The following is a 25,388-nucleotide window of genomic DNA, read 5'->3' as shown; positions in this document are numbered from 1 at the left end:
AGGGAACAAGGGAATAAAAAGGGAGCAGGAGTTGTAAAAATATAGAAAAAGAGAATAAAAATGTAAGCAATGTGACAGAATAAAAATGGGATAGAGATGCACGTGTGTATTCACAGACTTATACACACAGGAGGACAGCTGGGTCAAGCTAAGAGATCCTATAAAAACATGTAGTTTGGCCAAGGCAAACACAGAGGAACTGTTCGGGAAGGAAGAGAGAGCAAGATGTGGCGATCTTCCCTCTCTAAAAACATTGACTCACAACAACCACATCATCGCACTGACAGTGATCTTCACTGCACATCCAGGCATTGAGATAAATCCTTTCCCTCCCTTTTTTGTGTTACTGTCATGTAATGTTATTTCTAATCAGATTTTTTTATGTTTGAACCAAAATTTAATGACATTTTGCACTCCTCTGGCTCAGGCTAATTAAGGAAAAAACAAGGATGCCATCTATCTCTGTGAAAGAGTAATTGGAGACAGCCTTCCAGCAAAAAGAGTGGTACAGACATGCTGAGACAAGGAGGACACAAGAAGTTTTGGCTGGTCAGGAGAAAAAATGAAAAAATGATATGGAAGTGTATGATGTTTAATTTTTTCCAACTGATTTATGGCCTGCTTTGTCCATCTGGAAATTAAAAAGTCCTTGCACAGATTTTTATTTCCGATTAGGTCCAGAAATTACATACCCTAAAGCTAAAGGGAATGTAACAAACTCACCTCAGGAGGCAGCTATTGGACAAGCTAGACTTTTAAGGGTCTAAAAAGATTGAAAATCCCCTGATTATTAGTAGGCTTTTGGGCTATTAGTATAAATGGCAATGACAAAGGCTAGTATGCAGATGAGATACAGACAGGGCACCAGGGTAGCCATAGGGCCAGGATACATACAGTAAACCTGCCAGTTAATTAGATACCTGTGAGCTAGTAGCACCAACTAGCTAACCACAACCAGAATTATATTAAAGCCTGACTCAGCAAGAGGGGTCCAGCACACTGACTCACGTCTGGTGACCCCAGACGGTCCCTCTACTCAGACCTGGGGTCCTCAGACAGTCCACAGTTGGACCATCTTGTACTCAGCAGGCAACAAGACCACTAGCAGGAGTGTAAAAGCTAGCTGAGAGCCAACACGGCTGGCTTATGGGCTTTAATGAGCTGTGTTTGTATATGTAACAGCACTGCTCAAAACAGCTATCATAGCTACCTTTTAGCTGCTAGTTAGCAAAGTTAAAATGGTCATTGTTTTGAACAAGTTTGCCATATCACATAAACAAATAGCCCATTATAGCCTTACTCTGAAATATTCTCCATAAAATCATACAAACTATTAGGTGATTTTTGGGGATTTTTTTAACAGGTCTGCGAGTAACATTTTGAATTCTAATGCTGTTAATTATAGGTCAGTTTAGTCTTTGTGTCCCTGTAAAAGGAAGACTTGAGTGCCACAGAAAAAGTGGGATCTGCCCTTTAACTGTTTGTGCTACACCAGAATCTCAGTTTGTGTTCACAAAACTCTATTAGGACTGAATTTGACATTAAGGTCAATGTAAAAGAGGAGTGTAATCACTCGATCTAGATTTCAGTTTACAGTGGAACTGCACGAAACTTGTATTGAATTTATCAGGCTCTAAAGTTACCATACCAGATAAAGTTTCAAAGAATGGAAACTGTAAAATGTTTTCTTGGTCTGCATCCCTCTCACACGCTTGTCATTTTTCTTCACAATCTGAATTCGAAAGCCGAGTAATGGAAAAGGTTACAATAAAATACCAAACAGCGTGGTCACTTTTACCTAAAGGTCATCAGTGTTGTGATGAGAACACTTTTATTTGGGCTTACGACATCTTTAAAAGGAGTTGTGGTCTGCACTTCAAAAAGATCCTTGAAGATCATATTTTTCTTTCCTAAAATCAGTGTTGTGATGAAGAAGTAAAGTCATATTTATATGCAATGTTTTGGCAGTCAGGCCTTCATGGCATTAATCACTGGTTCAGTCTGAGGTCAGGGGGAAAACACACTATGTTCCCGACTGTCAAAGTCATCTTTCGCCGTTTTCTCTCCATGTCTCTAAGCGTGTCTGTCCCTCCATGTCTGAGTGTTATCTGTCCAAAAGATCTCTGTTGTAAAAAGGTTCAGAATCTTTCCTCACAGATTATCACAGGATAATATACCAGCAAAAGACTTCTGTCCTTTTCAAACAGTTTCTGATTTATATTCCTCCGAGGCAACAGAAACAAACATGGTCGCCATTTTCTGTTCAACAAGTCATCCAACCAAAATGAACATATACGGTAGGTCTCTTGTCCCTGCTCCCAGATACAACCCTAAAGAGCAAGTCACTGGAAGGCATACTGGACTTTTTTCGTCATGGTAACAATAACACGTCCCAAAGAACCATGTCGGCGGCAGCGTAACCGATTTTCGTCATCATTGTAACAATATTAATTAAGCGGTTAAGGTTGTGGAACGGTCATAGTTCAGTTAGGTTTAGGCACAAAATCTACTTGGTTAGGTTTAAGAAAAGATTGTGGGGTTAATGTCTACATCTTTTTTATATCTTTTCAACATCAGACTAGATTGCGTCTTGAACCACCTCCTGAGGCAGTTTGAGGTACAACAGATATTTGATCTGCCCAAGATGCATGGAGTGGCAAATTATAAATGGAGTTCAGACAGATGTATTTGGATTTGTGATCGGACCAACAGAGATACAGTACATGAATGTGGCTAAGTGTAAATAAAAGTATGAAAAATCTGGATTTTTAGTTTAGGATGGTAAGGAAAAGGTCAGGTTCATAGTTTAAAGTAACAAGTGCTGACCGTTGGTGGGAGATGCAACTTATTTTATTAATGACAGAACAGAGGAGACATAAGGGATATACAAAACAACTATAAATGCTTTAATAAAATCTACAGTATGTTGGTGGAAGTCTAAAAGTAGAGTAAGTCTGTACTTTTAAGGCTCAGTCTGATGTTACAAATAATAACTGCAACTCTGCGGCTGTATAGCTCAAATATTTTGACCCTATTTTCCTGAATGAGTCAAGATGAACTTGAAATGGAAAAGAAGTACAGGCGGACAAAAAAAGAGAAAAAGAAGACAAAGTTATATTTTTACAATTAATTCATGATTTGGATTTGGACTTAAACATGACCTTTTTTCATATTTGAATCTGTAGCATTGCAATCATGCAATAATATCAATATTATAATTTCCACTGCAGCCTAGGCATTAGTTTCACTGTGCCATCAGATCAGCTGACAATCACTAACCACATTGGGGTGTTGCTGTCCGTTAACAAACTTCCATATAGGATACACCTATTGTTCCTCGCTCCAAGCTCCTCACTTCTCACTCAACGATGTTTTTATTTTTTAGATTGGAACATCCTCAACGAGGGCGTCCCTCGATCGATTTCCGGGTCACGGGCTGAAGCACGGAGGAGCAAGGACGGGAGGAAGCATAATAAGCTGAATGGAAAGCAACCACTGTATTCCTTCCATTGCTCTCTTCTCTTGTATTGTCTCCCTGTCCTCTCTCACTCACAGCCTTTCTTTCTGTCTGAATCTGCAGAATGACACAGTAACAAAATACTTCCCAAGTACCGTCATGATACACTAATCACCCATTATACTGCACTGATTGCAGGTCTGGTTTAACTCTGCTTTGATTTCACATATCAACTTTGCACACACATGACACAGATCCGGGATTTTTTTGCATCTGCAAATGTTTGGATCTGAATGTTTACACAGTATCCTCTATCGCCACACAGTGATTGCATGTCTGATTGTGCCTGCAGTGTGTGCAGTGTGCCATGAAGTAACTACACCACTGTAGAAGACGGAGGTCTGTGTAGGCGCACGTGTGCCATCGAGCTAGTGAAGACTACATGAGTGCATGAGGGGTGTGTGCAATCTGTATTTATCATTATCATGATCATATCAGTTACTCTAAACCTACTATCCTCTTTCTCTCTTCCCTCTCTGTCCCTCTCTTTCCCTCACTTCTTACCTACCTGTCTTCATCTTTTTCTCCGCTCCTTGTTCTCTTTCTGTGAATCAACCATTAAGTCCTGACCGAGATTACAGTAGATAATGATTACTTATTAATTAAATCCATTATGGATTTGTTATCTGTTCTGTTTGAATTTCAGCGGGAGTGATTAATATATCATACCTTAAAGGGAAATTCCAGTTTCACACAACGTAATTCTTTTTGCAGTCATACTCGCTGTTGTCTCCATTTTCCCAGATCTCAGCATATTCTTGGAGAGTACAGTGTTGTCATAACTGATTGGAATGATGGCCAAAACTATGAAAATAAGACCCAACTTGTCATAAACCGTAATTTTCCTTTAAATCATCAACCATACATGTAAAAACAACATGACTTCAGCCTTTCTTCTGCACTGAGAGGCTTAATTAAACTCATTCTGTTCCCCGCTGCCACTATGCAGTATCATGTGTCGGACTGATGTAGAGAAACTGAGTGAGAGAAGTGTATGAGGTAGGCTACAGAGTGGAAAACCAGGGTTCTGGAAACATGATTTCCTGTGGAAACAGTGATGTCATGATGGTCTGTCGTTCACAGTCTCATGTGCATGCACACATATACACACACACACAAGCATTGTCTGTGTAAATCACTTTTCCTCTTGCAGTCACTCTGTTAATGTCATTAACGCTGTCAACTGTGCTGTATACTGCATCATTTTATAGGGTTTTTTCGGACTTTACTACAGCGGTTGTGGAACAAAGTTTGTCAGCGCAGTTCCTCGGAGACTGGTAAATCACAGCAGCAAAATCTCTCTATAATCTTGTGAATTTGTTATTTAATTCATTTGATTTCTTTTGGTGCTTTTCTGATTGATCACTTTGTGATGAATCTGTTTAAATGATGATGCTGGGGCTCTTAAGCGGACACAGACCAGTTTACACCAGAAAGCGGCACACCAAAATTCATCCCCCCACCATCCTCGTGGTGGTGCTGGTGGGTGACGTACTTTTGTGGCTATTTACAGGGCTAATTGGCAAGCTACTGTGGCTGCCAATTCAGGTTCAAGTTCAGCTGTTGACAGTTTTTTTCAAGAGATGTACTATACAACCCATTCTGTATCTCTTAAAATCACATGGCAGAATTGAAAGCAAATTGACCAACGCAGGTTCACAGACCTCTGAGAACACGCTGAAAGCTGTCTGTGTGACTGCCCACTACATTTTGGCAATGGACAAGCTCAATATTACCAAAGCAGGCGCTCTATGAGACCCACACAGGCTCCAGTTCAGGGATTAATGCAATAACAAACCCAACACCATAATCCGGACAATGTACATACAAAACATTTTGAGTGTTATTAAAGAAGTAACTGGATTGGAGCCACAGCCTGGATTCTTTGTGTATGTTCTCAGTCAGGAAGGCAGTCTCACTCAACCAGGTATCCTGCCTCCTGGGGAGGGATGGAAAAGTGGTGACATTTTTCCATAAAAGCCCCACAGCTGTTTATGTTAGTGAAAACTAAGTAGGAGAGTGCAGATACACATATTCCCATGTTATTTCATTGTGTCAGACCTGGAGGGCTGGAGGGTGCATAATAAAGGATAAGGCTGGCGTACTTTATTTTTCTGTGTCCAGTTCTCAATACTTTCCAACTTCCCTAACCTGTCCATGAACCTCCCCAAGTCCCTGGATGTCCCAAGAAGTACGGTTAAAAAAATGGGTCAGTTTATTTTTAGTTAAAACCATGGTTCCTTCTAGGTTTTAGCAAATGGTTACTCAGACAGGAGTTTCGTTTTTAATGCGCTAGTAGAGGACTATTTTCAGCCACTACTTAATACACATTAGCGCTAGTGAGTATTTACAGCAGCCATGCTATCTGCTCTGTGCTCAAAATTCCAATGTTGTTGTTGCTGATGTTTAGAAGATAAAATGTTTGGCATGTTTCCCATCTTAGTGTACATGGTTAGCATGCTAACAATTGCTAATTAACACTAAACACAAAGTACAGCTGAAGGTGATGGTAATGTCATTAGTTCTGCAAGTATTCAGTCATAACCAAAGTATTGGTCAAATTAAAATTTTGATCTGATAACGGCACGAAATATCATGGCAATACATCCGACGGTTGTTTAGATATTTCAGTCTGGACCAAAGTGGTGGACTGAGCGACACTGCCACCTGTGGAGCCATGGTGCTAGCCTGGCTAAAAACTTCTACTGGTCTCACTCTTGCTCTGCATGTAGTTGTGAAGGCTTTTGCTGTCCAGTTCTTCTTTTCTTTAACTGCAGCCCAACCACAGTTACCAATCCTGGAAATATTTCACATTATGTGTGTCAAAAGATTGTTCTTGGAACAGACATTTGCTTGGAAGAGCAGCTAACGTAAATCTATTTACGACCTTGTTACAGCTTTTGGACACAAAGCTGATGCCTCTGCTACAATGTTAAATAAAATGTTTGGCTACAAGTGGCCCCTTGATAGCTGTTTGTGGCCACACTTAATTGACATCCCGTTTCAAGACCCAAGCTGATCGATTTCAAATTTAAACTGATTTATTTGTTTGAATTTCACTTGAACTTCAGGATAATAATTCCACATTTTACTGCTTATGTTCTGTAGTTTCCATTTGCTAACTTGCCAGCCTTTCACCAGTTAAACCACATTACTATTTTTAAATCTCACATCATTTATTTATGCCTGAAGGGAGGCTATTCAGATCCAATTTCAAAAAGAGATGGATGAAAAAAAAAGTGTCATTTTGTTGTTAGTGTGAGTTGCTAATCTGTTCCTCCCCCCGTAGTAGTCTGGCTTTAGTTTTCCATTCTGTCTCACTGGCATAAATTCAGCCTACAGTTCATGACCACTGTTTTGTTGTTGTTGTTTTTTTTTTTTTTTGTCCTGTTCACTGTTTTTGTCTATTCCTTTCCTCATTTCAGATTTTTGCTGGTTCTGCTTTTTTTTTTTTTTTTTTGTCATACTCTTCTGAAACTTCCTTCTCCCTAAATTGGACTTTCTGTATTTTCTATAATTCATTATTGCTTTGTCTCTTCATCACTGTACTTTATCCTATTTGATGACGTATTTCTCTTTAGACATATCTTCCTCTATTTTTCCTATGTAGTTCTCAAATTTCTTCTCTGCTGTTTTCATATCTCCTCTTTTTTATCTGGTTCATCTATCTCCTCACGCTTTGACCTCAGCTATCCATCTCAGCTTTTATTTTCTTGATGTCTCATGGTTTCCAAAGCACACACATACACACACACACACACACACACACACACATACAGACACGCGCGCTGTGGAAAGTAAAGAATGTGAACTCTGCAGTGTTGCTGAGTGACTGTATTACATTCATACAGAGAAAACACTCGGCGTCCCCCAGGTGAGAACAGTTGATTTAGCACACAGAGACACACACACACACGTGAGATTATGGATACACTTTCAACCTGTAGAAAATAGACGCAAAATTGTGGTATTTAGGTGGGCAAAAAAAAGTTAATTAAATGTGTACACTCTCACTTCCCCCTTATCTGAAAACAACACACACTAACCACTTTGTAAGTTTGTGTGTGTTTGTGAGCATGTGATTTTATGTGTGTTTATGCCATGCATGCTGACCTTATGCACGACTGTGACCGCTTGTGTTTGTGCACAGTGTGTGTGTGCATGTGTTCAGAGGGTACAGACAACGATTGTTCTCTCCGGGTGTTAGCTTTCGGAGCAGGAAGTGCACGTTCAGGTCAGGGGGGGATCTAGGCACGCTCAGTCTGCCCACATCTGTTCAAATACCAGAGACCCTCAAAGTCACACAGGAAATGTGTGTGAGTATGTGCACGTGTGTGTGTGTGCGTGTGTGTGTGTGTGTGCTACAGAAGCCTCTCTTTGTGAGCCCAATTTATAAAAATATTTGACCTTTCGCTGCATGTAGCACATTCCCACAATAAGTAACAGAGGGAAATTTGTCATGTACCTGCTGTAATTTTACTCCAAACGGGCTCAGACACTGAATAAACACATCAGTTATACAACTCCAAAGTTTTTCTTTGCATGTGTACAGTAAATTGATACTGAGAGTCAGAAAAAATACAATGAAGCTTTATATTGCTCATGCGTGACAGGGCTGTACAGGCCTTATACAGTGGTATAGCAATTTTCAATTCATCTACTTTATATTACAATATTTTGGACTCTGTTTATAGAATATTGTAACGCAAAAGGTTGTTTTGTTGCTTAGTCCTCTAAACTAAGCAATAACATATGTTTCATTTTCATTTTCATTATGAGCATTTTCTGATTTGATGTCACAATCTGTGATGCCCTCCAAAACGCATAGGACCATTATAGAAATCACTCACATCACTGTTTTCTCCTTTGCCACTGCTGTGGTTAAGGTTTTATTATATTTGGCCACAAAATACAGCTTGGATAAGAGGGAAAGACCGTGGTCATGTTTAAAATATTATAATACTTTAAACTTTGGTTGGAAAGAAAGTAGGAACAGCGGTCTTTGATACTAAATCAGACACTTTGTATTAAGCTTTGGAACAAAATGAAAAATTTTCCTTTCTGCTTCACTACATACAGGGCACCTTACTTCCTGCTCTGACACTGATTGATGGCATTGGAAATAAATCTTGTGAAGTAGAATCATCAAGTATGGACATAATTTCTTGGTAAATACAGTATTATACTGAAAGAAGACACCCATCAGTTGGAAAACTTCAATAAAATCAAGTCCTTATACCCCCATGTTGCCAGTTGGAATCAGACAGCACTTGATGAGCACGAGATTAATAGTTAATGAGTGAATATCACCTCAGTCTTCTTCCCTGATGTGTGCAGCATGGCTCAAGCTTTTAGATAGAGTGACCTCATATAATAGACTTTTCTTTCAGGCTGATTACCAGACATGTAAGGCATACATCTATTGGAAGAAATGGAAGAACATTTTTTGACCCGATCAAAAGTTCTTAAATCAGCCTCAGACCCTTAACATGATTTGGTCTGATCTTTTGATTCTGATTTCTTCTGAAAAATACCAGTATGTCCATAGAAATCCCCCTTTTTTACTTTTATTGATATTTGTTTGGTTTTTGTTTGGTTTTTTCATCATCCACCTGCCCGCTGCTACTTATATTCCGACAGAATTTTTACAAGTTATTCTATTATACAGTATATTAAAGTGGTACACCAGCTAAATAATATTGCATTTCCATAATGTTAAGGGACTCACAAGAGACAGATTTAAAAAAAAAAAAAAAAAAAAAAAAACCGAGGGCAAGATATCCTGAATTTTAGTCCCTGGTATGGGTCATACCATAATTCAACTTGATAGGGTCTCTCATTAGATCCTCCCTGCCTCGTAAACCCCCACATCTTTCAAACGCCACACCTCCGGTCTGGCTATCCAGTCACAGGCTATCTGTGACTAATCTGCGTCTCCAAGCCAAGCTAACCCTGATGAAAGCATCATGACATGGACTGGGGTTTTTTTTTTCTTTCCGTCATTTCCATAGGAAGCTCCCTCACACAAGCACAGAGGAGATTATACAACTGTACTAACAGGCTGAGTGGTTCTCGCCATAATGAATGAACCGAACCTCATGCATAAAATTGATAGAGTGCCCATTTAATAAATAGCTTGTAAAATGTAAAGATTTGATATGTATCTGTGACGCTTAATTGGCTACAACTTTACAGGTCGAAAAATTAAATGAGATAAAATACAATTCAATAAACACTGGTCCTAAACTAATAAACTTAGATTTCAACAACAGCTGTAACACATACTGTACATTCCGACCTCTTTTATTAGGTGTGTTGCTGCTCAGCAAATGGGAGAGGACTGTTCACGTTTTCCTGTGTGCCTCCAGTAGGTTGAGATACAATCTAACCATTGTACATGCATCAGAAAAACCCAGCTTTACTAAGATTTGGCAAAATTATATAATTCCTAAGAAAAACATTAAAAAAACCAAAAAAAAAAACGAGTGTTTGAGGGAGCTGAAACTTTCAAAGAGGAAAACAGATTGAATTTGTTAGATCACTTTTTTTATATGACTTTCAACAAGGCACCATATTGCATTAATGCTACATGGCATCCTTTCGCCATCACTTTTACCATAAACAGACGCAGACAGCCACAGACACATTCACATATGCGCACACAAGACTGACTCATGAGCCTTTGTAATGCCAATAAAAGCTGTCTTCTTCAAACACACCCTGTTGATTAAGAGTCGGTTAAAGTGTCTGAGACGATGGGGAAATGAGTGGAAGAGTTAGAAGGGGGAAAATGTGGCTTGAGTGAATGTGGGGAAGGGAGGGAAATAAAGAGAAAAGAGAGCATCGGGAAGATTTGAGTAAAAAAGGATGATAGGAGGATAGGGGGATGGGATGGGAGGGTAATGGGCCTGGGGCAGAAAAAAAAATAAAAGAGTCAGTAAATGGTTCCATGTGTTGCTGGCGTCAAAATGAAGGTCCACATCTTGCAGGAGAAGTGAGGAGATGAAAGCAAAGGATACTGAGTAAAGGGGATGTCATGGGGATGCCCATCCTAACAGTCACTGAGGGAGTGGAGAGGATGGAGAGAAAAAACAGAAACGGAGAAACAGAGAACTGAACAGCACCCTCTGATGCAGTATTTAAAGAGCCAGTGAATAAGCATTCTCTCAACACTGCCCTGAGAAACAAAGAGCAGCTCCACAAATAGAGATAAAACAAAAGCAGAGCGAGTCCCTAAAGTGGCTTTTCTTCTCCTCCTCCACCCCTGTGCTGCCACGTTTACGGGACAATCCGCCTATTCTTGGGAAAGAAAAAGCCCTGACAGCCAGACAGGAGCCAGGGTGAGACCAAGCACCCATGGTAATAGCTGACATTAACTTGTAAACAACACGGGGGAAGAAAAAGAAGGAAATGGTTGGGCGAGGGCATTAATGCTGCTTCAATGTACAATGCTAGGCTAATATTGTTTTTATTGTTTTTTTATTACGTTGTGATGACAGTGATTGGGCTCCCAGGAGAGATGACCCGTATTTCAATATTCTATTCCACCAAGTCAGTTTACTCCTCAGATTGTTTAACATGACTGTTTAATTTAGTTTGTCATTTTTTGGAAGATCGAATCTCTCGCAGCATGATTTTGTACTTTAATACACCAGCTACCCAGGTGATGCGTTCCTGTGATGCCTCAAAAGAAATCATAATCATCAGGATTATTAGTATTAGCATTTGTTCATGTTTAAAAGTACATTTTTAACTTTTTAACTCAAAAACACAGGTTATGCGACATCTGCAACATCATCACAAATTATGATTCCATCTTGCATGCGTTTACAGCATCACTGAAACAGAAAATATATTTTAAGACAGTTTCAGAATACATGTGATGGGATTTTTGATCATCAGTGGAAAACTGGAGACGATTTGGGGTCTTACTCATCATCAGGCCGGATCAAAACTTCCTTTTTCCCCACACTTTCAAAATCATAAAGTAGCTGATACAGCAGAGTTGCTCATTCATCACAGCTGTATGCTGACCGTGCTAAATGCTAAATGTGAAGTCTAGTAGATGTCCGTTGGCTACTGCACTTTTTGCTCTGGCTTCTCAATACTCCTGTTTTTTTTTCTTTCCCAGAAAATTCCCTTTAGGTGAAAGTCAGGAAAAAGAAGATTTCACGTTTACTTCCATTTTATGTGAATTAAAAGCAATTTATCTCAAAAACAACTCTCATAATTATCTCGAGATGGCGAGATGAAGATATGGTAATCTTAATTTGATCTTTTTTTTTTTTTGATGTGGAGCCTCTAATATTGAGATACTGAGGCACAATTTACCAATAAGGTAAGATTTAAAATAATGATGAAAATGCCAATTGTTTTCATGTTCTCCCAAGCCTTTAAAGTGCTTGCCAGTCACCTAAATTCGTCTATGCAGAAACTGAACAGGACTTTTTACTTCTGTGTTGCTGCTGTTGCTTTCTGTCTCAGCAGTGGGACTGTCCCAGCTTTTATATTCTAACTGGAAGAGGTCCAGAGCCTTCAGGAACTTTTCCTGTTGTTACCACAGCTCTCCACTGGGTGGAGCTCTTACTCAGGACTGATGAAGTTTACTGGATCACTCCTTTATTTTTTCTAAGTCAAGTTGATGCTGAATTTCAACAGGCGGCCGCAAAAAGTCAGTGACAGAACAGATTTTTATGAATTAATGAAAATAAATAATATTATCATTTGTTTAACCAACAGGTCACTTCTGCGAACATTGATCCTTCTGTGTGGGCACCTGTGCCCGTGTTACTTATACAACTCTTTTTTTTATTAGTGTTTGAATAATTTCAGCGTATGTATTACAAGACTAACTATGACTTCCTGAGACAAAAAAACATTATTCACGCGTCAAAATGTGTTTCATCAAAAAAAGGTCCATAAAATGTAACCTTCATCACACTGGGAATAAATCAATATGACAAAATAATATTGAAGTCAGAGTACACAAATGCGTGTAAACAAAAGTTCACAACAGTGATAACAGGGATGTTACAACCAAACTCTGTGTGTAATGATGACGGACATTATGATCCATCTTTTAAAAACCCCAGCCAATGAATGACATGTGGTAGATGCTTAGACTAAAGGTATGAAGTATCACAGTGGTAAGATTTAACTCTTACTATTGCGCGTTCATGAGGCTGGTGACTGATAAGAAACAGATTATCAAAAGAGAGATTCAACATCAAAACACCAGAATCCAAAAAAAACAAATAAATATCCTGACCTTGAGAGTATGTCGGCCCTGATGACATCCTCGTGGTTATCTTTTCAAGCCCTCTTCAGAGCCACAGAAGACCTTCTACAACCGTTTTCACAGGCTTAGAGTTTCTCCTTGTGAGGAGGAAACTAAACTTCTTGTGTAAAATCCGTTGCATGGCCCTTTAAGTTTTTCATCAAAAATCACTGGAGAATCTCTTTAATGAACCTGTTTGATCAGTGATTTGTAATCAATAGATTCCCATTTATTGTCACTCATTAAATACGAAGTGTCTTTTCTACCATTTATTTATACACCAAAAGAACAATGTTTTGATTCATTATTTGACCTACCAGTGCTTCAGTACCAAGACCGACAAAAGGGTAAAAACTTTATGTATCGATTTGATTGTTTGATCATCACTGCAACTTATATATGTCTGTAATGATAACAGACAATATAATCCACCTGTAAAAACCCCACCCTAAGAATGGTACGTTGTAAATGCCTAGATTAAAGGTATAGTGGATCCAAGTTGTAGCATTATAGTAAAGCTGTGACTGAGAGCTTGATGAACCTGTTTGATCAGTGTATTTAAACGGACAGATTCCCTTTTCTATCCATTCTTTTAGGGTCAAACACCATAAAGTTTTCATTCTGGCATTTCGAGTTCTACTTTTTGACCTTCAAACCCATAATAATGACCAAGAAAATAAAGAGCCACATTAAAAGGTTTTTTTTTTTAAACATGTATTTATCATACCCACTTGTAAAATACAGAAACCATATTTAAATATCTAACACTTGTAGAAAACATATTTATTATAGATTTCCACAACAACACTGTGATCAGTCCATGTGTCCAGGTTTGTCCTGTGTGTTGTTGTCTGTCTCTGTGTGTGAACACACACTCTGCTGTGTTTTCTCCTCCAAGCTCCTCTTGATAGTCAGCTCTCTCTCAGCCTCCTCCGCACACGGAGCTCTGGCTGCCTGGATGTGGAGCTTCCCGTCCGGAGCCAGGCAGCAGGTGACGGCTTCAGGGTTCAGCCCTTGGGGCAGATCCAACTCCCGTCTGAACTCCTGGAGTCTGTAAGAGTAGGAGCCTTTCCCGTCCTCCTGCTTCTTCTCTGTCTTCCCGCTGACTCTCAGCTTCCTGCCCACCTGCCTGACAGACAGCTCCTCTGGGGAAAATCCTTGAGCGTCCAGGGTCAGTCCAAAGTGCTCTCCCTCTTTCTCCAGCTGGCAGGAGACTGGCTGCGCGGCCACACCGGTTTGGAAAGGCTCCGTCTCCTCCAGGATCTCGTGTTGAAGTTTGTCCATCAGCTCCAGACCGCTGCGCAGCTCCTGTAGGTGCCTCTGCAGTAGATGCTGCCGGTGGAGCAGAGGTTTGACCTCTGGCCACAGACTGCGTACGGGCCAGTAGAAGTCCGTGAATGGCCTGAGGCCGGACTGGAATCCATGAGAGCACAGCATCTTCAGTGTGTGTTTAGTGTTGGGTCCTCTGGTTGTGAGATGAAACGCTGTTGAGGCGTCAGCTCTCTTCTGTGTTGCTGCTGTTGCTTTCTGTCTCAGCAGTGGGACTGTCCCAGCTCTTATATTCTAACTGGAAGAGGTCCAGAGTCTTCGGGAACTTTCCTGTCGTCACCACAGCCCTCCACTGGGTGGAGCTGTTACTCGGGACTGTTGATGTTGCTGGATCACTCCTGTGTGTTCAGGAAATGTTCACTTTGACAGATCTCACATTGGGGGCTGGAGCTACAAGGGAGTGCGGTTTTTGAATGTGTAAGTGGAGGTAATGTTTTGTTCAGTCCAAGAGGACCACAGCGGGTTTAGTCTACCCGCCACTGCTCCCCCCTACATTTGTTCTATTATTTCACCAAATGTTTCTTAAATAAACCCTTTGTCCTCATGCAGGGACGCAAACATCCTGGTTAGTGAACGTTTGCCCTGCTTTTGAAGGAGCCAAGCCACTCAAGCCGGGGTTTCTTATCAGACCGGGATTCACTGGTTTCACGTGGGGCCCAAATCCCGTCAGTGTCATGTAATACGCTGATACCTGATTCATTCCCGCGAGCTGCACCGTGAACGTCTGCAAACGCACACCCCCCACCCCCCTTTTTTTATGAATGGATGCCGAGTCCCCGTGACCCAGTCCAGCCGCCGAACAGCTTCGCACTCGCTGCCCTTCGCAGCTCTGCGGCAACAGCGAGTGGTCGCTGCGCCTCGAAACGCGGCGCGGAGCGCGGAGCCCCCCGGCAGCAGCCTGCAGCAGCCGCAGTCAGGCCAGTCGGGCCCTCATGCGCACATAAATACAGACGCCAGGGAGGGGGGTGGTTATTTACACCACAGGTTGCAATGCCGCTTCAAAACAGCAACGCCGTGGCCCTGGAGAGACGCATGGACCTGGCCTCGCTCTTCTGCATGATAGGACGGCACGGCCCCGCCGTGGCTCTGGCTGTGATAGCGATGGCGTCCGTGCTCGCGGCGTTCCTCATCTACCGGACCGTGAGGGGGAAGCGGAGGAGGGCCGCAGCCGCAGCCGCAGCCGCCGACAGGGAGAGCCAGAGCCCCGGCGCGTCGGTGAAGCGGCCGGGACAGGGGCCGAGCCCGGAGGAGTCGCACACCCCCGTGGCGTCAACAGGTAAACGATCCCCGGATAACGTTACCACGGGCGGAAGGCTGTCGCGGGATTACAGGTGTGGGAATTCCCAAGTCATTACAGGATTATTAACCTGTAGACAGCGGTGATTCCGCGTAGGACCTCTCCCTTAATCTAATATCAAAATCGAGCACCCCAGTTGAGTGCTGGGCCACAATCATAGAAATGTGGCAGCCCCGTAGGAATTGCAACACCACAAAGGCAACATGAATCAGGTATTAATATCTAGCCTGGTTACAGTGATACCGTAGAAGACACAAATAACAGACTACAAAGCCCGTTATTGACTCTGAGCCAAATAGGCATTTCAAAGGATAGAAGTGACCACAGCACTTGGTTTCTTTTCAGATTAAGATTTTAAGAACTAAACATATGAGGAGCTCATAAAATATGATGCATTTGCTGTAGACTGAACTACCCAAAGTGGATACTGGTAATAGTTAAAATTGGCTCAAATTGTCCAACTATAACAGTAAACATGCTGCTCACATATTAATGCATCAGTTATAATAATCCAGTAATGTACCATAGGTGTTTACGTAACACCCACAAGGGCCAGTATTATGATTACTTTTACGTGTGATACTCTTACAGTACAGTACAGTTCCCCACGATATGAAAATATACAAGTAAAATTTTGAAAGCAGGCCCTTCACTTATATTTATAATGAAAAGGCTGATAATGACTCCACAATTCCACATGTGATTTTTTTTCCCATAAAGGTATCCAACAAAGTAGATGCATTTCAAAAATGAATCAGTGCAAATGTTCCATCAATATTAAATTTTCCCCCTAAATACATTTTTTAATTTGGCATGTGGCAACATTGTCATTGTCTGCATTCAGATATAGACACAGTGAGATGAAACTGACTAATAAGGATATACCAGAGAGATTGTGGCCAGGTCAAATAAGGCCTTAAATGGAGGAGGCACATAACCAGCAAATCACTGCTGATTGTATTGACTACTTTACCTGTGATCAAATCAGCTGCTCGGTCATTTTAAAAAGGTACAAAGGTGGATAAGACAAAGTTTACCCTGTTTTTATGCCTGTCCTTTGTAAACCAGTGAAGATACTCATCCTATTAAATATTAATTTTGAACTTTAATTAAATGTCTGTAGGTTAGTTAAAAGGAGATAAAAATGAATACAACCTTGAAGTTCATCAAAAAGGAAAGTAGTTGGTAGTATTAGTGTAAAGTATATTAAGGTTTTTTTAATTACGTTTTTTTTTAGGTTTGTAAGTTTGAACCATTTTTTTCTTCTATAGATGTGAGTGATGAAGGCTCGTCAGACATAAAGGAAGACGCTGATCTATTTCAAAGTGACCTGAAAATCAGGCATCGCCGTGCCGCTACCACTGCCACTGCTGCTGAGAAGAAACCTCCACCCTATTCTCCTCCCAGGAGTGACACCCAAATACCAGACAACAAGCACACCACTTCAGATGACACAGAGGAAATGGCACTTGTGCAGGACTCTTACAAAGTAGCGGAGAAGTATGCAGAGGAGGCTAGTCACAACCTGCGAGGTGACGCTTGCACGGTGGCTGAAATGGAGGCGGAGGGTGCTGGCGATTGCCGCAAGGGTGCAACAGATGACACTGTTAAGGGTGTGATAGACAAGGTCCATGATAACAATAGCTACCTGAAGGAGCCTGGGCTGATTAATGACGAGAGCCACGAGGAGCAGGAAAGGGTAAGCAGCCATTGTATGCAAGCTATAGAGAAATCAATGTCACAGTTGGTCAGATAGATCAACGACTGAAAGGAAATTTTAGTAAGTTATATAATGTACTATACTGACATGGATAAATGCAGTAATATTTCTCTATTGATTGGTTTTGCTATGTTACCGTATGTCAGCTTGGTGAGACAGTTTACTGCCCCCAAGTGGCCAAAAATCAGTAAATGCAACTTTAATAGAATAGGTCAGTATTTTGGGAAATACACTTATTTGTTAGTTAAATAAGAAGATTGACACCACTCTCAGGTCTATGTGGTATACATACATACACACATATATACAGTATATGTGTATAGGGGGCAACAGCTAGCCTGGCTCTGTCCGAGGGTAACAAAATCTCCCTTTCTAAAGCTCACCGATTACCATTTTATATATCATTTCTTGAAGCTGTTTCCTTCTGCGTTATGCTAACGTAAGCAGAGGTTGGCTGTAGCTTCATATTTAGCGGACAGATATGAGCATGGTAACAATTTTCTCATCTAATGCTCAGTGCATTTCCCGATTTGACTGAACAATTTCTTTAAGGATTTGGAGCACGAACCCAGTGGGAATATTTCTCTCTCACCTACATATCCATTTTCTACCAAACCACATTTTCTCTGGCGTTTCAGACTGGCACAGGCTGGGAGATCAGTCATAGACAGCTTGTTTAGTACAATATGTTTGTGTATTTTACATTATTTAATGATAACTCTCTTTTCATGTGTCTTTTCAGGTGTTTAAAGCAGAAGATATGGAAGACAAGAATGTGACAACAGACAAGTATGTTTCAGATGAGAAAACCAGACAAGAGGAGGAAAACTTTCAGTGTGCTTCAAACAATCAAGTGTGCTTCAACCAGACCCCTTCTGTGAGTAAAAATGTTGATGAAAGACTACAAGATAACAAAACTACACCAGAGACAAACAGCGTCGAGTCCAAATTGGAAGAGCCTGTCATTCAGATCGAAGATGTACCTGTCACTTGCATCTCTTATGGCAGAGATGAGGAGTATGAGGAAGAGAATCACCACCCAGATAGTACTGACAACAGTAATCACTTCTCTCCAGAAAAGGAAGAGAAAGAGAAAGATGAGGGTGAGGAGGCAGAGGAAGAGTGTGGGGACCAACAGCTAATTCCTCAACAAGATGCGACCTGGTCCATGACATCTGAACAAGAACCACACCTGCCATCTTCACAGCAGGACCAGTGTGATTACATGACAGACAGGTTGACGCCACCGATTCGGGATAGGGATTGGGGTGATGATGGTGGTCTAGCTAGTGAAGTGTGTGAAGAAGATAAAGATGAAGACCGCGTTCTTACAGCTGCTGAATTCGACACCCATCCCCCACTGTCTGACAAGCAAAAACTTCAGACTGAGCAAAAAGACGAAAATGGTCTCAATCAGAAGGAGGGTGTTCTTCCCACTGTGGCTGATCAGGTGAAAGAGAAAATGCTGACTAGTGATGAGACTGTTGCCTTTGGTGAAGAATGTGATGGTTCAAGTGTGGTACTCAGCCCTACTCTGCATTGTTTGAACGAGCCTGTAAAGGTTGATTACCGTGATGACGATCTGTCCAGTGTCAACACTGATGCAGAAGCTCAATTCTCAGGCATTGTGGATTTCCCTGACTTGTCATTGGATTGTCAACAACCACAAAGTGAAGTGAAAGATGAAGGAATCTCCCCACATTTGGATAAAGACAAGGATCTTACTGTTCTCGTCTCGGACTTGCCATCTGTCAAGAAAGACATTCAGTTCGAAAAGACGGAAATGTGTGCAGTTGTTGTGTTAGCTGAAGACAGTATTGACCCTCAAGTGCCACCTTGCTTCAAAGACCAACAAATTGGACAAATGGTTAATAATGAAACTTTTTACGAGACTAGTGTCGCTGCTGCTCCTGATACAGTTACAAGCGATGCTGTGAACATTATTGCCCCGATAATGGCTGAAAAAATATCTCATCCTCATGTGTCATCTTGCCATGAAGACCAACAAAGTGTCCAAATGATAAATAATGAAACCTTTGACAAATCTGGTGCTGGTCCTGATACGATTAAAAATGTAACTGCTTCTGTAATCGGTGAAGAAAAGTCTTGTCCTGACTTGCCATCCATCTGCCAAGACCAAAAAAGTGACCAAGTGGAAATTAATGAAACTTTGGACAAGACGAGGGTTAATTCCACTACTGATGCAGCTGTTTGTGAAAATGTTAGTATTACTACACCTGTAATGTCTGAAGAAATATCTCGTCCTGACACGTTGTCTTTCTCCCAAGACCAACAATCACGAAATAAGGAAGACTTTTCTAAATTTACCATTGACGCTGCTCATGTCATGAGTGAGGAGTTTAACCCTCCCACGTGTCAAACTCACTTGCCATCCTTTGAGCAAAGTGAGCTGAAGGAGAAAGACAAAGACAGCATTTCATCCCCTGGTGTTGGAGAAGAGAGCGGGATTTCAAGCATGACGGTGACCCCTGATTTGCATGATGCTGGTAATGAGTTTGACATGACCACTGAAAATATGGTGCTTCAGGTAATGGATTGTGATCCACTGTCTGAAGAAAGGACAGAGGCTCGAAACAGCCTCTTTGCTGATGATGTAACCATACCTGTCATAAAGGAAGATACAGTAGGTACGGTGTGCGGGCCTCACCCATCACATCTCTCCCAGCAACCCCAAAGTGAGGACACAGACAGGGCTAAGTATGAGTCATCTGCAGCCAACGAGGACATGTTTGGCCATGAGGTTGAAGACAATTACAACAGAGCAATGGAGCAGTTTATGGTGCAGATTGCAAGCACAATGATCTTAACTGATAAGCTGCAGACAGATGTGAAGGCTGTTGTTGAGGTTGTAGAGATTAAGGAGAAGAGCAAAGGGGTAAGCATTGCAAAGAAAGTAGAAACAGAAACAGAGAAAGAGAAAGAAGAGGACTGTGAAAAGAGCGAAATCAGTATCATGGAGGCGACTATGGACAATAACGAATGGATCACGGATAGTAACTACCAAGTCCATCCCTGGATGAACCTTTCTGTCACACCTTTTGCCCAAGACCACACAAAAACCGACCAGCTAACCACTGAAGAATGCCAGCACAGCTCTTCTCTCACAGATGCTACTTGTATGGATACAGATACCCCACCTTCCACTGAAGTCAAACAAACCAGCACTCTCTCCCTTGTTGATGAAAGCACGGAAAATAACAAAAAGGTTGTGGCTGTCCAGCCCATGCCCCAGAACGTCAGTGTGACCTTCCGCATTCACTATGTCACCCACTCACCATACCAGACGGTGGCTGTCACAGGAAACCAGCAGGAGCTGGGGAACTGGAAGGAATTCATCCCGTTAGAGTCGGCCAAGGATGGGCACTGGGCCACGGTGGTCAGCCTACCCGCAGAGAGCCATGTGGAGTGGAAGTTTGTGGTGGTGGACAAGGGTGTGGTGTGTCGTTGGGAGGAGTGCGGCAACCGCCTCCTTGAGACAGGCTGTGGAGATGACCTGATTTTGCAAAAATGGTGGGGATTATTGTAGGAGGAGCTTGAGAGGAAAGGGCTCCAGAGGTGAGAGGAAGATTGAGAGTGACATGTATAGTAATCTTAGTTATTGGATACTAGACCAGATAAAATTCAAATTTATTTGTACATCCCATCACATGACCCAAATGATGATACAGTAGAATGAAATGGCATCAAGACCTCATTTAGGTGTTAAATATGATACAGTGAAATATGATATACTAAAATAAAACTATAAAAGTGGGCTAAATTTGGTTGAGAAATAAAAAGATTTTTTCAACAGAAAATTAATCAACAACTTTGATAACTGATTAATCATTAAAGTCATTTTTAAGCAAAAAGGCCAAAAATGTATTGCTTCCAGCCTCTTAACTTTAATTTTAATTATATTTAACTATGTTTTAACCTAGGTGCCAGAGGTTTTATGACCTACAAAAAGTCTCCAATTACTGGAATAAATCAGTCACCTAATGGGCCTTTCGTAAGACAATTGCTCTCTAATAGCCAGTGATTAAGCAGATCTTTCAGTGAACTGAAAAGATTGCCAACAAAAGACTGAAGCATTGCATAAAACGGCTTTTTTTTTTTCTTTGGCAATATCTTTCATTATGCAAATTGAACCCCTTTAAAAGTGGGTGATTTAATGCAAGTGTTAATTTGTATAAATGGAAACTTTATTATATTGTCCACATGCTGCTTGAACTCCCCAACAGTCTATGATAATAAATGCACATAGTTCACTTTTACTACAGCAATAATCAAAGCAATAATTGTTCTATATACTGAATGGCTGGTGTTGTATCAGGTATTCTAATGTGTCTACCACTAACCTGTGATATAGTTGTAACTGTCATGTTGCTTTTATCTTGCGGGACTCTGTGCATGCAGGATCGTCCCATTGTTGTTCTATGACTGTGCCTTTCAAACATGATTTTTCTATGAATGTGTTGTAACGCATCAAGAAGTAGGTTTTTTGCTGGCAACTATTTTTTTGTTTCAGTATGTTTATTGAATTAATTACAGTACGTTCATTATTTCTCAAACTTACACTGTCGGTTTTTTTCACGTTTAAGTTCTTTATCAATGTAGACTATAGTCTCTATATCTCAGATCATATCAGAGTATATTAATATGCAATATTCTGCAGATAATATTATTCTTGAATGTTATTAAGATGGAGTTTGTTACTAAATAAAAAAATCTTCCAAGTCTGTTATAGTGGGGAATATGTTTCTTATACAAGTTAATTGTTTTGTTCCCTTATGGGTTATTCCAGTGTCTACCTCACTAAATAATAGATAGCTGAACGATTTCCTTTTCCTTATCAATCAATCCAATGGAAGATTTGTATTTTTTTGTGCATTAGAAAATACCAAGCCAACCTGTCGTTCAATCAGTTGAACTACTTTTTGATTACTCCGTCCACTCATTTTCATATTTTGCACCAGAAACTTTCCGACAGTGCAGGTCTTTTGTGACAGGATGAGATGCTGTATATCCCACTCTATTACATTGTCTCATAAAGCAAAGATATAATTTAATATGTAAACTATATTGTATGTCTAGACAAGGGGGGTTGACTCCATTTCCTCACTATTGTTTTTGAAAATGGCTATATTCATAATTCAGTATGGCAGATTCAGTCTGTCATTTTTCAACCAAGCACCAACATGTATAAATGTGCTGTTGCTGTCTAAATTTCTGTGAATCATTTACTGCTGTTGCAACAAACAAATAGCCTAACGCTGACAGACTCAATCTTGTAGGGTCTTGTGAGGTACTGCACTGAAAAAACTCTTTGAACTGACGCCTAAATCTTCTGTATTTAAATTTCTGTGATTCGAACCCAAGGCCAAGACCTTGTTTTGTGTCCAGCTGGCTCGCTGGTGCCTCATGCAGGGAAAGCATCATTAGCAGGCGTATTTTCATGCCAGCTTGTCAGATCCACTCAGCTCAGTGCTGAAGGTGACTTTGCCCGTATCTGAAAAAAGGTACTCTCTGTCCTCCAGTCCAGGGGATCCGTGGATGGTGAATACAGTGGTGTACATGCACTCACACGTATGTTTGCACAAATGCAACTTTTTGCAGTCCTGTAAATGATTCATCTGCACTGAGGGGAGCAGAGAGTGTTTTGCGAGGTAACCATACGTAAGCGGTGCTGAACGAGGGAGGGAAGATGCACTATTGGAAGAAAGAGGGATTTGTCCATCTGTAAATTAGATGTTAATGGTTCATTGGCAGTCCAGCAAAAAAAACTTCAGAGTAAGTCATGCAAAGTAATGACTTACAAAGAGAAAACAATCAACAAAGGCAATCAGAACATTCAGTGTGAATGAACAAAAAGCCTTCAGAAGAATAAAACGGATGAAGAAAACAGCAAACACGGTCTATAAATTAAAAATTAAATTAAAAACAGACATTTTGCCAGCCCAATAGTACAACTAACAAGTTTCCCATGCTGACCTGCCACTGTGTGCCATCTACATGTAAATGTGACTGTCTGTGAAACATGATCCCTGCTCCACATTTGGAAGACCCCTCCCTCCAAAGTGACTAATACCTACAGGAGCCTCCCCTTGGCTATCAATCCCTGAACCTTCGCAGGACTAATACCATGCACCTCTTTGCCAAACAAGTCCTTGGGGACTCATCTGACCCGCTTCAAATGGGGTCAGTAGAGCTCTGCCCCATCTGTAAGTCACATGATTTCTGGTGCCTTTTCTATTTCAGATCACAAGTTTGGGAACTTTTGCCTGTTTGCCCCAGTGCAGAGAGCCAAATATAACTAAACATTATGTTATATAGAGGCTCTGTTTACACTGAAAGCACACTAACAAACTAACGTGATCTCCTGGGTCGTGCGTGTTGTTTTTTGTGGAGTGTAAATGCAGCACACTCCCTCACCTCCACACTGCTAATGTGGCAGCTGGGAGTGTGTGCACTTTCTAAGGTTGAAGGTAATCCTTTATTTAGACACAAGGCTTACGAATGCCACCTCTCACATTCCACTTACGCATCTGTCTCTCTCTTTGTATGTCTCGCTGTATCTAACACACATACACACACACCATTTGTCAAACATCTAAACAGTTAAGCCATGGCTCGACCAAAGTCTGATCTCCGTTAAGGCAAAAGTCTTAACACTGAGTCTAGGCTGTAATTTGGAAACAGCCCTCTTCTTGGCTCTTCACATATAATGTTCGATTGTTTAGCGTGAACAAGGCCTTTGCAACACCCGAAAATGATTATATGGCTGTTGTTCTTCTGTCTGTCTGTCTGTGGCAGCTAATCATGTGCTCTAGGTAGTAAATATTCTGCAGATTTTCAATCCTACCAGCTGAGGCCGGTGAGAAGATTTTTTCTTCTTTTTATTCTGATGTCAACCTGTGTCTCCTTAAAGAATAGCTGTAAGCACTTGTATTTGGATGCTTTCTTATAGTTGGGTCAGATCACTGTCTTCACCCCAGACACAAACCACATTGCTTCCTGACTCTGCCCATTTATATACGTTTTTTTGTAAACAATCACCAACAGGTTGTCCATCCAATAACGTGAAGTCTAAAGTGCCTCTATTAATGGGCCGTAGGGGTTGCAGAGTTCATTACACACTACAACTTAAAAGGCCTGATCTTAAATTGGCTACAATCAGTATTGTCACAATAACAATGTATCAAAATGACAATGTCAAAGGGATAGCTCATAAAGAAGAAAAAGATGAACCTAGAGAGAATTATCATCCAAATCTGTAGCTCCCCTCAGCTTATAGAAAGTTTCAACTCACTGTTTAGCCATCTGGACCACAGCTTTACTGTTTTGGTTCACTCCCACCGCTTTCATAGCCACGTTTTTGGATGCAGGAGGCAGCTGTTTTCAGCAAAACGGCTCTACAAAAATCACCGACCACAAGCCGCTCAGCACTAAATGTCAGACAGACTGTTAAATTACAATCTGCCTCTCATGTGCTGAGGTACACTGCATGTACAGCATAAGGTTAACATTTTGTTGCCACAGTCGAACCACTGGAAAGCATCCAAATGGAAAGGTTTTATCCTCTGGAGAGACCTAGTACATTTCAGAACAATCTGCCCATTAGATTTTGATTTGTTGTGTAAAAGAGGACAATGTTGTCTTTAATTATAGAGCTTTAGCAAACTGAAAAAATTGATTTATCCACAGAGACCATTAATATTCCAGATTTAATTGAAAATAGGACTAAATACTTCAAGATACCTTGGCATTGATCAAAGTGCTAGTCAAGGGGACAGTTTGACGTAATTGCAGCAGCAGATGAAAAGTCAGAGAGCGAATCATGAAGAGCTATCCTCTGGGGAACATGACTGTCCATACACTATTATATGTCAACTTGGTGGGAAGTTATCAAGAAAATTCTCTGCACCAAAGTGTTGACTGATTGATCATCACTAAGGCTCTGCTGCTATCCAGGAAAAAAAAACATTTGTTCAACCAAACAACAAGAAATAATTCAATGTATGTGACTGAAAACTGGGGCTCTAAATAAGTTAAGTGCTATCTGGAGCGTAGCATTTTATTTCAGAAATGCACGCATATGTTTACACAATGTAAGTTATGTCTTTTTGCTTCAAGTGAAAATGTGTTCAAACACTTTTTAAGCTTACTTTCTCCACAGAGGAGCAGACTGTTGCCTGCTAGACTGAAACACAAAGTAATCCTCAGTCCAAGCTGGACTGCCAAGTGT

At 40.9% G+C, this 25,388-nt stretch overlaps 3 protein-coding genes across 3 annotated transcripts in view; 1 reads left to right on the top strand and 2 right to left on the bottom strand.

Moving 5' to 3' along the window:
* lpar1 (lysophosphatidic acid receptor 1) overlaps positions 1 to 4,260 on the bottom strand; it is a 59,651-nt gene extending 55,391 nt beyond the window's left edge. The window contains exon 1 of the mRNA XM_040157781.1: positions 4,187 to 4,260. The gene's annotated coding sequence lies outside the window, so the exon portion shown is untranslated. The remainder of the gene's footprint in view (positions 1 to 4,186) is intronic.
* A 9,242-nt stretch (positions 4,261 to 13,502) lies between these two features.
* Positions 13,503 to 15,262, bottom strand: LOC120806288 (heat shock protein 30-like). The gene has a single exon (XM_040157274.1). It carries the CDS (start codon positions 14,229 to 14,231, stop codon positions 13,608 to 13,610), a length of 624 nt encoding a protein of 207 aa, XP_040013208.1. The 5' UTR covers positions 14,232 to 15,262; the 3' UTR covers positions 13,503 to 13,607.
* stbd1 (starch binding domain 1) lies at positions 14,889 to 20,971 on the top strand. Its single transcript, XM_040158055.1, has 3 exons — positions 14,889 to 15,399; positions 16,692 to 17,119; positions 17,883 to 20,971. The coding sequence occupies exons 1-3, from the start codon at positions 14,889 to 14,891 to the stop codon at positions 20,685 to 20,687; spliced, it is 3,744 nt and encodes a 1,247-aa protein (XP_040013989.1). The 3' UTR covers positions 20,688 to 20,971.
* Positions 20,972 to 25,388: the final 4,417 nt, after the last annotated feature.

Source organism: Xiphias gladius, chromosome 20 (assembly GCF_016859285.1).
Source record: "Xiphias gladius isolate SHS-SW01 ecotype Sanya breed wild chromosome 20, ASM1685928v1, whole genome shotgun sequence".
NCBI lineage: Eukaryota > Metazoa > Chordata > Actinopteri > Istiophoriformes > Xiphiidae > Xiphias > Xiphias gladius.
Note: the sequence above shows the minus strand (reverse complement) of the source record. Positions and strands in the feature narration are given on the sequence as shown.